The sequence below is a fragment of the Cinclus cinclus genome, chromosome 5 (assembly GCF_963662255.1).
Source record: "Cinclus cinclus chromosome 5, bCinCin1.1, whole genome shotgun sequence".
Classification (NCBI taxonomy): Eukaryota; Metazoa; Chordata; class Aves; order Passeriformes; family Cinclidae; genus Cinclus; species Cinclus cinclus.
The window spans coordinates 31,620,131-31,633,626 of NC_085050.1; the positions used below are offsets into that span (position 1 = coordinate 31,620,131).

Below are 13,496 nucleotides of genomic sequence, written 5' to 3' on the forward strand. Positions count from 1 at the left end.
AGTGTCTGTGTCCCTGAAATGCACTTGCAAGCGTACTATAAACAAAAGCTACCCCATAGATTTTTTTTTTTAAGGCACATGACACATATATTATGATGTCAGGTCACATCAAACCAAGTCACACCAGGAAGACCAATAGAACTGATGAAATTTAATCAGTATGTACACTTTCTTATCATAAATACAGATAATAGCTGGTAGTATTTCCCCTTCCCTTTCCTCCAGTCTTTGAGTTACTATTGGTCATTTTACAGAGTTAAACAAAAATATGTATGAGCTACAGTTTTCCAAGTACAATGGAGGTGTGTGCTATAAGAATAGCCATTAAAAAGTAGCTCTCACTGTAACTAGCTAAGTATTCCCCAAAAATGTATAGGTAGCTAGTAGTATGACATTGTAAATGACTGAAAAAATATGGTAGCATGGGTTGCTTTTTATTCTTTGCATAGCATTATTAAATTGAAAGCATATTTGTTTTATAGAGAAAATGGATACATTTCTATTCCAAATTCAACTGCCAAATTCTTCCTCTTGTTTATCTATTCAAGATAGAGAAACAATATACTGCTTATAAGGATATTCAGAAGCAATTCTGCTACAGATTAGGATAATGAACATCACACTGTCTTTTAAAATAATTCCTCATTTTTTGCCTCAGAAGATTTTATAACTTTTTCAATATCACCTTATAATCATATTAGGTGAAATAATATGTGAATTATGTGAAACTATCTACCACTTGCCTATATTAGTAGAATGCACAAAACATATAGTTATTTTCAGTGGTTTGCATGTTTTTTGATGTGGAATGCCAGAGTAGTTTTTAAACTGGTATACTAGTTAAAAGAAAAATAGGAGTGATCACAGGCTGGACATCTCTAGTATTTTTCCTGGTGTACTGAGCATACCTGCTGTAAACAGGTTAAGATGAAACAGTAAAACACTGGGATGCCAGGCTAAATATTCCACATCTGAGATCTGGAAAGATTAGCTGTTCTTAGCATCATTTGGCTTTGCGGGTTTCTGTTGTACAGAGCTGTAAAGCACAAGGTGGTGACAGTAAATTAGCTCAGCTGCTTGTATTTGTTGCTTAGGAATGACTGGGATCCTCCTGACAGAAAGGTAGATACTCGCAAGTTCCGTTCTGAACCAAGAAGTATTTTTGAGTATGAGCCGGGAAAGTCATCGATCCTTGAACACGAGAGACCGGTAAGACACATAAATGAAATGGGCAATACAGTGAGAGATTTGGTAAGAAGTTATCTTTATTATATAGTGGTAATAATAACTACCTAGAGAAATATTGAAGATCCTTTTTCGAATACAATTTTTGCAGCAATTTGTCTTATCTTTTATCTGATGGTTGTATTGAAAAATTGGGTTTGGCTTATTTGCTCAGCTTACACCTTCTGGTATTTCCAAGAAATCAACACCATGCAAACCTCATGGATGATAGGCAGAACAGATGGAAACTGTTTTTAAATTGGTGTGCATCTACAGTACTTATTTTCAGTAGTATTAACAGCACATATGATATCTGATTAATTAATGCAGAAAAGTAAAATATTTGCAATTTCAGGATGTGTTGAATCTAAGGAGATTTTGGTCAAATACTGGCCAAGGTTGGCCAGGCAGGACTTGCCTGAACACAGCCCTGAGCAACCCGATATGATCAAACCTACTTTAGCAAGAGGTTGGGCTAGATGACTTCTGGGGGTGCTTCCCAGCCTCAAATCTTCTATGATTTGAGTGAGTTGTGCATTATGAATGAGTGTACATTGACATGTAATTAGAGGTCTTTATTCCTGCTTCCTGAATAATAAAGCTATGCTTAATGCTTGCAAAATGACAATTAGCAGAAGTTTTCATTTGCTGAAAAACACATTCACCCAGCCCTTCTAATTTAGCTTTGTGCTATCTTAACACTTTCTTATTTTAGGAAAGCTATAATGTATCAATGGCAGTATTTTCTTTTCTTGGTCTTTTTCTTTGAGGTTGAAATGTTTGAGAGTCCAGTTTTAAAGAAGAGGTTTATGAAATCAGTACTGGATTGTTATTTGCTTCTGTATAACATGCTTGTTCACAGACTTTATTTTGCCAGTTTAAAGCAAATTAAGGAAATAACTGAATTTCACATTATGCAGTATACCAACAGTGTGAAACACCTCAACCAAGCACCTTTTCCTTTGTGTTTGTGGTCTTTGCAGGAATCTAACTTTTGTTAGCTAGAAAACACAAAGCACTTTTTCTGTGAAATTGAGTTCTTGCAGAACTGATGTGTTTTTCAAAGAGGAAATTGGCATTTCTGTGGGAACTGGTAATGAACCAATATAATTAGTAACTGAGTGCAAATAAACTTAACAAATAATTTTATTTGAAAGGCAGTGTAAATTGTTCTGAGCACTTTTTGAGTGTCATGGCTGCATTATAAACACTGAGGTAATTTTCCAGCCTTCCCAATTCCAAAGAGTAATAGCAGACTCAAATTAAAAATAAGAAAATTCCACTGATTTCAGTGTATTCTAAGAATGGCCTCACTTTTCATTTTCTGCTAATGTAATGTGAATAAAAATAATTCATATAACAACTGCAGTCCTGATGGATACTATGAGAATTAAATTCTTTCAATTCTAGCAAACTAATTAAATAACAAAAAAGTGAGGTTTGCTGACTGTTCCTGAATCCTTTTTTCCAGTTTCTTAGGCATGTTACTTTTGCTAATCAGAAAACAAGAGATGGAATTTGGAGCTTTATTTGGTCCTTAAAATATTTTCATACAGAAAAACTTTAGCAATGTTGTACCTACTAAGCAATATCCATTAAGGGTAAGATCATACTTTGTCATCTGAAGCTTAGACTGAAAGTTTAGGCTTAACTAATGTACATACAAGGAACCATCTCATTGTATAAGAAATTTTTAAATGTGAGAAAAGTACATTAATGTACAGAATTGAGAGATTTTTTTGTTTATGTATGATTCAGAGCTGTAAAAAATTGTAAATTAATATGAGGTGAAACTTGTGTTGACAACTAATGTAACATAGTTGAAAAATATAGGGGGCTATCACAGTTTCATCAATCTGGAATGTCTACTGTTGAAAAAGATGCTATTTAGCTTTATGTAATTATGATATTTTCTTTGGACCATGTTACTAACAGAAAATTAATTGGTTTCATTGAAGTATTTGCTTTCCTTGTATTCATTGAATGGGATATAGAAAGTAAAACTAACTTCTTAAAGGATGATCAGCAAAGCAGGTCGAAAGCTCTTCTCACTGTGCACAGGAAAAGCTAACATCTGAAAATAATGCATTGGTTCCAAATTCAGATGAAAACTCCAAATTTTCAAATGTGTCAGTATTGCATGAATTAAATCTTTCATCTTGATTATCTCAAAAGATTTGATTTCTAATGTCTGAAAAATGGTTTTGGTGATACTGAAGGAAAGTATTAATAAAAATGTGGGATATAAAATAAATGCAGTAAATTAATATTGCAAAAGATGCACATTTATAGTGTCTGAACTAGAAAGTCATAATTTATTCATTTTGTCAAAGCCAAAAAGGTCAAAGAGAGTTTTTATAACACTCTAAATCCCCAATTTTTTTTAAATTAAAGAATTCCCATGATTACAAGATTTCAGTTTGATGGCAAAGTAATTGTTAAAAATATATAAAATACTTACAGCTACCTTGTATCATAATAAGCAGGACAAGACAGACTTGACAGATCAGCATTCCCTTTATTGGTGCAGTCAGTAGATTGGAATCAATTAGTAGTGATTAATGTGGAGATGAGAACGTGGGAAGAATTAAAGAAGTTGAGATTCAGTGTAAAGTTAACATTTAGTGGGAAATTCTGTTCAGCAGATCTTCACTGATCAAAAGAAGATCTGCATTAATCAAAACAATGTGAGAAATAATAAACTAAACATTGACCTAGTAACAAACATTAAATGGATAGATTGGTTAGGGATAACTGATTATCTTTGTTATAGATGCACAAGGATGAGTGTAGTTTCAGACTGCTGTATCGTGTAGTAGCCTCTTCCATGAAACAGGAAATTAATGTGTTTTCTTCCATAATTTGGAAGAGTAATTTTCTTTCCATAATTTGAATTTGTAAGAGTACAAACATCAGCAAAAAGGAGAGGCTTGGGATTAGTATTTTGAGATTACAGTAAAAGTGTGTGATATCAAGGCATTAAATAGTCTTACATGGTGATACAGCTCCTTTTTTTCCTATTTCAAGAAGCCACTGATAAGGTGGTACATAAGTTGTTTTGATGTATGTTTCAGACATTTCCATTGCCTGCAATTCAACTAAATATTCCTCTTTTTCTCCAATACCATCCAAACGATGGACTTGTTTCCTAAAATGGATGTTTACTTTCCATTAACAAATAAACAACAATGTAACGACTTAATCTTACTCACGTGCAAATGAAATTAAATTTTATTATTTACTAGTTTCTACCTTGTATATATGCGAAGCAATTCCTCCTTACATGTACATATATCTATTTCTGCAGTAGAGTATGTAAGGAAAAATCTCAGTGCTACTGTAAAAAAAAAGACCTCATAAAATTGGTACAAGCAATGCCTCTATTTTCATTAGCTGTTTTACTCTAAGTATAAAAGTATACATATGCTAGTCAGATAAAACTGTGAGGTTAAATTTTAGTTCTAGATTTTTTAATCTCTGTTCAACACACAAATTTTCTACTGAGTTTATATGCAAGACGAATTCATTATTAGAATTTTTTTTTTAATCACTGTTTTGTCAAATACCAGAAATAGACTGGGCTTGTTCCATGATGTACATCTGTTGTTTTTCATTTGGTTAGGTTTTTAGTGTAGTGAAAAATTTAAAATTTTCTTTAGAACATGCACATTTGGTTGATTTTGACATCTCAGTCTGGTTATCTGAATATTCTGCTTGCTATGTGTAATATTTCATTAAAAAATACTTCTCATAAAGAAATAGACTAAGTCCATCTGGTAGTAGACTTGTAGTTACCACAGGTATTTAAAAGTAGCCCGAAAACAAAAACAAACAAACAAACACAAAAGATAAAATTCTTTAGAGATAATAAAAATGCCAAGGCCAAATTTACAAAAGGCATCTCAGCCCACTGTTCCAGACAGCCTTCAATTTGGTGTCTGAACTTGGAAATGCAAATTACTGATCTGTAAGAAAAACCATTAACTCATGAGTTTAAATGCACAGTTTTTATTATTACCTGTGGATGTCTATTTGTGCATCAAACCAAGAACAGGCAAAGCTACATATAATACTACAGATGTAATTTTTTCATTGTCCTTGTTCTATACTTGAGTATGCTGATCCTGTGTTGTGTTGACCAACTAGTACAAAAGGAGTGAAGTCACTTCGTGGTCTTTAATAGTATCTTTTCAACAAATAATCAAAGTATTACTAAATTGCTAGATGAAGGATAGACTGTAGGAACATTAGTTGACTGGCAAGACATGAAAAGGTATTTTCCTTTATTGCTTGTACTTTTTATTCCAGTAGTTTGGGAGATATTTTGTGAGACTGAGCCTAGTGTGACTTTTAAGCCAAAATGATTAATTCATTTGAAGTCTCTTAGAAGGGGAGATAATAGAAAAAGGTCTGTCAGCAAAACTGAATCCAAAAGCCCAGCAAAATCAATCGCCTGTGTATTGATCTCGGTAGATGAGGGAATGCAGTCCTCTCCAGAGCTGCTGGGCAGTAGGAAATTTGCAGACTTTAGTGCTCCGTTTCTTTTTGTTTGCTGCCCTCTGCGGTTGAAGCTGTAAATTAAAGTGGACTTTGCTTCATGGAGTTAGCTTTACATACTTTGTAATAGTCTAATTTTATCCGCGCCTACTGCAGGAGAAGAAATGAAAACTTTGAAACTAGATAAAATACATTATTTCTAACCTTTTCTTTTCCAGCAGCAGCATGAGGGTTTTTGCACTTGCAGCTAATTGCAAGAGTATTGGAAGTTGAAAAGGGAGGCAACTCCCATTCTCAGTTTTATCTCCTTGGCTGGTTTGGGGGAACCCAGTTGATCTGTTGGTGTGTTCTGCCTCCCTGCAAAGGAGGGACATGTTTCCATCACTGTGTATGTGTGGAGCTGCTGCTCTTCAGGGCACCTTGTGGCTCACAGGTTAATGTCAGTAGGCCAGGACTTCTGGGGCCAAAAGCTCCACAATTCTGACCCTACATACATTTTTATTTATTTATGTATTTATTTATTTATTTTAGTAAATACACCTTTTTGTTGATACCAATATTTCTATGAAAATTAATTTTTTTAGTGGAATGCAAAGGTAAAAACATGCAATATTTCTACATATGGTAACTTAGTTTGGAGAAAGTGTGGAGAAGAATTGTTTAGTAATGTCTTCTCAGATTATCCAGATGCAAATTCTGGAATTTTTTTTTTAAGGTAAGCAAAAAAACCTCTAAATATGACAAGCATTCTCTGTAATGGGAACCAAGCTGATACACAGCGAAGTTATCTTCTGCATTTTGCATCTGTCATTTTTTTGCCCTCATGCCTTCATATAATCTCTGTAGAAGAAAATCCTGTGGGGTTTTTTTGTTTTTTTTTTTAATTAGTCATAGTCTCTATTAAATTCGCACATTTTTAGCAGTCAGTTCATGAAATTGATTTCAGTAGTGCTTCTCTACAAAAGACTTGGATGTCTATAGTTGAGTTCAAGCATTTGTCATTAGTACTGCTGAACGGCTGTGGATGGTGGAAAGTAAGGGCAAAGCTCCAGAGGAGCTTCACTTCCTAACCCTTCTGTGGAGCACAGCAAGTTTTACATCAGTGACATTCACTTCCCTCTGCATTCACAGGAATACTAGTTTCCTTACTTGAAAGGACATTGTGAAGCTAAGTGTATAAAAAACAGCTGGGGTCCAGATATTGCATGAACAGCTCATAGATATGTGAGCACCAAGGTAGTTCTGAAGGGTTGTTGATCTTTCAATAGAGCAGAGTTGGCAGTAACATCAAAAGCAGCAAGAAAAGTGCTGTGAGACGTTTAATTATTTGAAATGGTCAAGAGCACAACATTATCTCTTGCAGAAAACTGAAATAGCTGTATGTGATTGCTCCAGGTTACAGGTGACAGACTGACTCTGGAGGAAAAAATATTACATACTTGACCACCAGTGTCATTCTTTATGCAGGACTCTGTCTTCTTTGATGACTGCAAAGATCTTTCTAGGGCACACCATAATTAGTGTCTAGGTTCTGATAATTACAGTTACGGAGAAGCAAATTTTAAATTCAGAAATGTCTTTAACAAGAGGAGATTTCTCTGTTTCAGAGATCTTTAAGCCAACAGTTCACTGTAATTCTGTGCTGCATGAAAGCCTACATCAGATGCTACAAAGAAACTGAAGCTATTTAGAAAGTAATTAATGCAGCCAAGTTTACAGCTGATTAGATAGCCTATTGAGAGCTGTCCTGTTTTGCACTGTCATGTTTTCATGCTGCTTGAATAAATCTGTCTGAAATTATTCTTTTGTTCACTGAAGAATTTCCTTAATACTGTCTTCAATTGCTAGTTTATCCCTTGGTTGTGAGAATTTTCAGATGAAAACAATGTATTTCACTGTCGAAAAAATGCTTCATTATGTCAACAAGGCTATGTGAGAGAAAGCACTTCACAGTACTGCTGAAATAAATATCATGGAATACATAATTTTTTCCTTATGTTTTGACCATAGGATTTAAAATATGTCAGTTCCGTTTCATATGCTGAAGTGGCTTTTTTTTACGTATTGATGTTTGAATGATGCATATTCCTTATCTCTGCTCAGTGCTTGCTTCAAGACATCAGAATTCAGAATTAACATGTTTTGTGAGAAGACATGAAATGACTGAAAGCAATACAGATAAAGTCGTGTCTTTATTGCTGATCAGATGGGCAATTTCTTGCCTGTGCTGGAGAAGACAATCATTTAAACCATCTTCCCAACAAGGAATTTTAGCAACATTAAGTGTAATTAACTAATGCAGGGATGTTAAAGAAAAGGTCAAAGATCCCTCTTAGCTTTAAAAGTAGAATTTTAAAATGTTTAACATCTTCCAGTCCTTGGAAGAACATCAACAAAAAGAAAAGTATTAAAGCTACCAGTGAATAACAACTCTTGAACACAAATATTCTCTATCTTAAATACCATCTTCATTCTTTGATTTTATTCCATTTCTTTCCCCATACTTGTTTTATGTCTGTGTGTTTGTTCTTAAAATGACGTAGCATTTCTAGCACTTTGCTCAGTGTGTGCCTTTTCCTTCCCTCTTCCTTCACAACTGCTCCAGACTGATCGCATAAACCCAGATGACATAGATTTAGAAAACGAACCCTGGTATAAATTCTTTTCAGAGCTGGAGTTTGGACGTCCGGTAAGTGAGGACAGAATATTGATATTTACACATTAGGAAAAAATATTTTTAGAATGAGGAATTTAAATTACCAAATTCAGCAAGTATATGCCACTGAAATTAATATAAGGTTGTTTTTTTTTTGAGGAAGGGCAGTAAAGTCCCATGAATATAAGTATATTTTTCAAATAAGAGTAGTTATAGTAATAGGTTTATAAGCAGTGTGTATTAGACATATAGTAGTGTGTAAGTATTTAATAACAGGACAAATTCCATGATAAACAGGGATGTTTGCTAGTTCCCCTAAATTTTTTGCATTTGGCTGGATTATTTTTGAGCAATCTTCTAGGACAGAAAAACATGACATTTTGCGTTAGGGATGCTAAGTTACAGATCATATATTTTACTTAAAGGACTATATCTAAATTTAAATATATAAAGCCATAAACAAATTTGTTATGCCAGGAAATACTGAATTGTTTTTTTTTTTACTTTTTTTCATCTCTTATACGCATACATGCAGAATACGTATTTTGTAACTGAACACAGAGATATCAGTTTGCTCAGTTTTCAAGTTGGGCACCTGTTTGAATGGACAGATTTCAGTTCTGCTCCAGTTTTCACAAATAACCACTACCCAAAAAATGGACTCTGGTAAACAGCTGCTGGTTTAGACCTGCTGCAAGCACTTATGTTTAAAATTATAAACCTGAAGAGTTCCATCTGGCAGAAACACCTGAAAAACAGACATATCTCAAGTTTTACCTTTGATTTCTTAAGCACTTGCAGTTCTTCTGCAAATGTCATAGGTTTAATTGTATCTAATCACCTGAGGCTGTTTGTGTATTTTTTACAATGATAAAACAGTGACATTGTCCTTGAGGCAAGACTGAGAATTAGGTTTCACTTCCTCCCTGCACAATGCCTTAACAACTAGGTTGGAGATGCACCTGCTCTTGCTTTTGCACACTCCCTGTCTGGTTCCACAGAGCTCAAATTCTTTCCTGCACACTCTAACATCTTTAGGAAAAAGGATAGCAAGTGTCTTCGTCCCAGAATGGTGTCTAAGAGGATAGTTGGACTATGCAGACAGGTGGAAAGCTAAAAGTTAAAATCCCCTTAGAAAAAGGAGGGAAGTAAACCCAAGAATTCTCTCAGTCTTTTTAAGTGTTCTTATAGCTCCCCGGGATCCTCCCCAAGATCTTTTGCATATAAAAGCAGAAACCACAGGCCTTAGGCAGGAAATCTGAAGTAGACATGAGCTTGAGAGTATCAGGATTTGAAATATCCTCATTCTTTTCTCTCCCTGTCAGCCAACAATTCTCTGGAGGCCTATCAGAGTTTTAATTAGTGACATGCCAGGCTACATGAGGAGCCTGAGCACTTGACACAGGGCCTTGGAGGACACCCTGGAACCAGGCTCCTCAGTCCCTTTCTGTAGCTAGACATAAACCAAAATCAGAACTCCCTGCTACTTCAGGGAGAGCAGAAGAGAAAACAAATCATATACACTCTTTTAAAAACTTAATGTTTTGATCATAGTATTTTTTAAAAATTACACGTTGAATACCCTCTGAAAATTAAAAAAGAAAAAAGGTAAATATATCTGGGTTAAATTTCCTGTGCAGTCTATAATGTTATCATGTTGTCATGGATTACAATTGATCTCCATTATCCTTCCATTCAAGTCATATTGTCATTCTTCCCTCTAGGTGGGCAGAAACAGTACAGATAAATTCTTCTGATGAACCATATCTCAATAACACTTTACTGATAACAATAACTTTTAAGATAAAATATATTGAAATTCCTCCAAGAGAGCATAACTGTGGTGCTTTACACTTTTCTCTCAGTATTAAAAACTGCTTTATTCAGTTTTTTTCAGTATATTCAGGTATTTATTCAGCCATTCCAGTTGTAAATTTTACCACCTAAAGTTACTAATATTTTATTAAAATATTTTAAAAATAACACATTTATCCTTCCATTCTACCCATGTGTGTCACTCTTTGCATCTGACGCTGTCAACACTTAATTTCTAACTGTGTCACCTTTTCCACATGTTTCATTCCTTGCTGCCATTGATTCTACTTCATTTCATCTCTACACTTCTGCTTTTACGATGCAGCCACCTAAAAAGCTTTTGGACTATGTTCAAGACAGTTCTTCTGGTGTTTCCAATGAGGTAAATGAATGGTTCTTTTTCAGATGATTCTCTTGGGAAGAAGGGTTGGAATGCTCACCATTTATCTAAAGTTTGTTAAAATTTAGTGGTTTCCTTCTGATAGCTGTGAGACATTTCTAATTCACAATCATTGTATCTTTGTCTTCATATCTTTCCAGATCACTAGTGCATTTGGATGTTGATCTTATTATCCTAGGAACTGTGAGTCCTTATCCCCAAAACTTCTCAGAGATTAACACCCAGAATTACACAACACTCCATACGTCTCTAACTCTTTGACAAATTCCCACTTTTCAGAGTTGGGCAAGTGCATCGCACAATTAATCCATCAGCAGAGTGTATATTTTTATTAAAATATCTGACTGCAGATTCTATGTGTCAAGTGAAAGCCTTTGTGGCTAAGCTGTCATTTCTCCAATTAAGTATTTATGACTAAGGTTGCTCATCAGGTAAAACAGCAATTAATAGTACTGTTGTAATTTATAACTCAGGATTGACAGTTGCTGTCACTTCTCCAAATAATATTCATCAAGATCAAGTAGTGGGCTGACATTGCCCTACTCTGAGTGGGAGAGATTCAAGCTTTCATTCCTTCTCCACTCCCTCCCCATTTTTACAGCGTTAGGGAATAAGACAGTGAATCCTCTACTGACAACTTTGCTTCATGTGGCGGCTTTACTTCATTCATATTTGTGATTCACTCTCATCTTCCATAGTTTCTCCAAAAGTTAAACTTAATTTGTGGTCTTAAATTGTTAATTGTTTGCAATTTACTCTGGTTTGGTTTTAAGCTCTCTATATATCTAGAAAAACCTCATAGTTATAAAATTTGGGCCCAGTTCTCTGATAGAAAAAGCTTCTAGGCCTTTTCTAATTCCTGTTGATTTTTAATACACCAAGTAAGACAATTTAAAAGCCCTAACATGACTTTGAAATATTCCCATGTTCAGTAGGTCTGGGTAAAATGGCTGTTAAGTAACACTGGTTTTCTCTTTGATTAATTTTCAAAAAGTCCAGTCTTTAATTTTGAAATTTTAATAATCTTTAAATATGATAAATCATGTTTAAAAACTGCAGCAACTTTTTATTTCTCTGGAGGGGGAGACTATTGAAAATAACTTGATAAAATATTAGAACTATTGTGCAAACAAGCATATTTGTTATTTACCTTTTACTTTTGCCTACTTTCCCTAGCTCCATTTTTAGTCAGCATTAAAGCCTTGGTGCATGAAAAAGCTAAAATACAGGCTTAATTTTAAGTATGTATCTCATATTTTTTTAGTAAAACCAAATCAAAGTATTCAAAAAGACTGTATTTGGTAGTTTGGAGTTGTCATCTCCAATATTTCAATTTTTTTCAAGTGGCCTTTATTCATATAGAGTGGTGTTGAATATCATGGAAGGTGGTTAATTATCTTTGGAGATGAGAGAGATTTGTTCAGTTGGGTCATCTAAAAGTAGGTTCATAAACACCCAAGAGCTGACAGACTGCTGCAAACAATAAAACAAGCAGTAAAAAGCAACCACACACAGTGTTTACTTTCACCATTCCTCTGTACATCACATCAGTAAAGCTCTGCCTGTGGAGAGAAGGTATAAACTCCACACATTCTGTAAACAATAACATATGCCTGTAGTAAAAATTAGTGTTGTAGAATGGGAAACATAGAGGATCTGTCATACAGAAAAAAACTTCAAAACCAGCATCAAATAAAGGATAAAAGGGCAAGCTACATTCAATATGAGTTAAGAATCTTAAAGGATGAAAAGCAAAAGCCATATAGTAACCCAGCAGTCAATTTTGGCATGATATGCACTTCTGGGCATCTTAGGCTGGTCACTGACACACTGTGCATGCCTGGGGAATGCCATGGATGAGGAAGTTCCCTCTGGTGTGATTTCCATTGGGCGATTTAGCCATAGCCTTCCACAGGAAACAGTGAGGATCTGCTCTACCCTTGGGAGTGACATCATGGTCTGTACAGCCATGGAGCTACTACAGGTGGTGGGAAGCAAGCACTGCCTCAGGGCCATTTGGCCACTGTCACCTCACAGGTGCTCCATGGTCATTAGTGGGAGTACTTGGCATCTGCACAAAAGAATCCATAATGATAATTCATCTGCAGTGTTTGTAGCACCTCGTGCAACAGTTCTGAGAGATCTCCTGTGGTCCTGAGTTTCCTTCCTGGCTGGTTCCAGACCAAGGCAGTGACTGGTCAAGAGAAGGAAGATGGTTGTGGCCAGTTTTGAAATGAGACTCGGATATTTCCCAGGACAAGCTGAATGTGTGTTTTATGAGTAGTGTAGGAAAGCACAGAGACCTGAGGCCTTTGCTTACTTTGGTTATATTGGCTGTTGGTGTGAGCAACACTGTGTCTGGCTTCTGTGGTTTTATTGCAGACAGACCTCATAGTATTGGATATATATCTTAAAATCACTGAATTTGGACAGTGATGGAAGAATCATCACAAAGTACTTTTAAGCCTTCAGAGGGTGTAAAGAAAAACTTGAAAATATGAACAGTGTGAATATTTGGAATTATCTTAGCTCAAGTTTTAGAAAATCTTTGTTTCTTATTGTGGCATGTCTGTGTGGTTCTCCCTGTCCCACAGTCCTACATAATCTGTTCCCAAATATTCGAAGACTACTGGTGACACTTCTGGAGGTGTACCTAGGTGTCAGTTAACAAATCTGGGTGAAGTTCTGTTAATGAACTTGCAAATCAAAATACTGAGGGGGAAAAAGAATCTAACAAAGAAAGGACTTATACAGGCCGTGAGCGCCATTACTTCGGCAGTCCTTCAGGACAAAGATTTTTCCATGCAGAGAAAAAGCGAAGAAGGCTCTCTATAAAGGGGAAAGATATTTCCTGCACCCTAGGAATCAGTATGATAGTTGTATTTCTAGTCCACTGGGTTATGG

The 13,496-nt window shown here is 35.3% G+C and overlaps 1 protein-coding gene across 14 annotated transcripts in view; it reads left to right on the forward strand.

The window, feature by feature from the left end:
- The window catches only part of SORBS2 (sorbin and SH3 domain containing 2), a 76,706-nt gene that overhangs the window by 34,241 nt on the left and 28,969 nt on the right, over window positions 1-13,496 (forward strand). For 9 of the 14 annotated variants that reach the window (XM_062493556.1, XM_062493558.1, XM_062493559.1 and 6 more), the window contains one exon: window positions 1,095-1,209. In XM_062493556.1, coding sequence (XP_062349540.1) covers window positions 1,095-1,209 — 115 coding nt within the window. Of the gene's footprint in view, window positions 1-1,094; window positions 1,210-8,326; window positions 8,411-10,517; window positions 10,575-13,496 lie in introns of all 14 variants that reach the window. The other 5 variants (XM_062493554.1, XM_062493553.1, XM_062493565.1 and 2 more) reach the window with 2 other exon arrangements.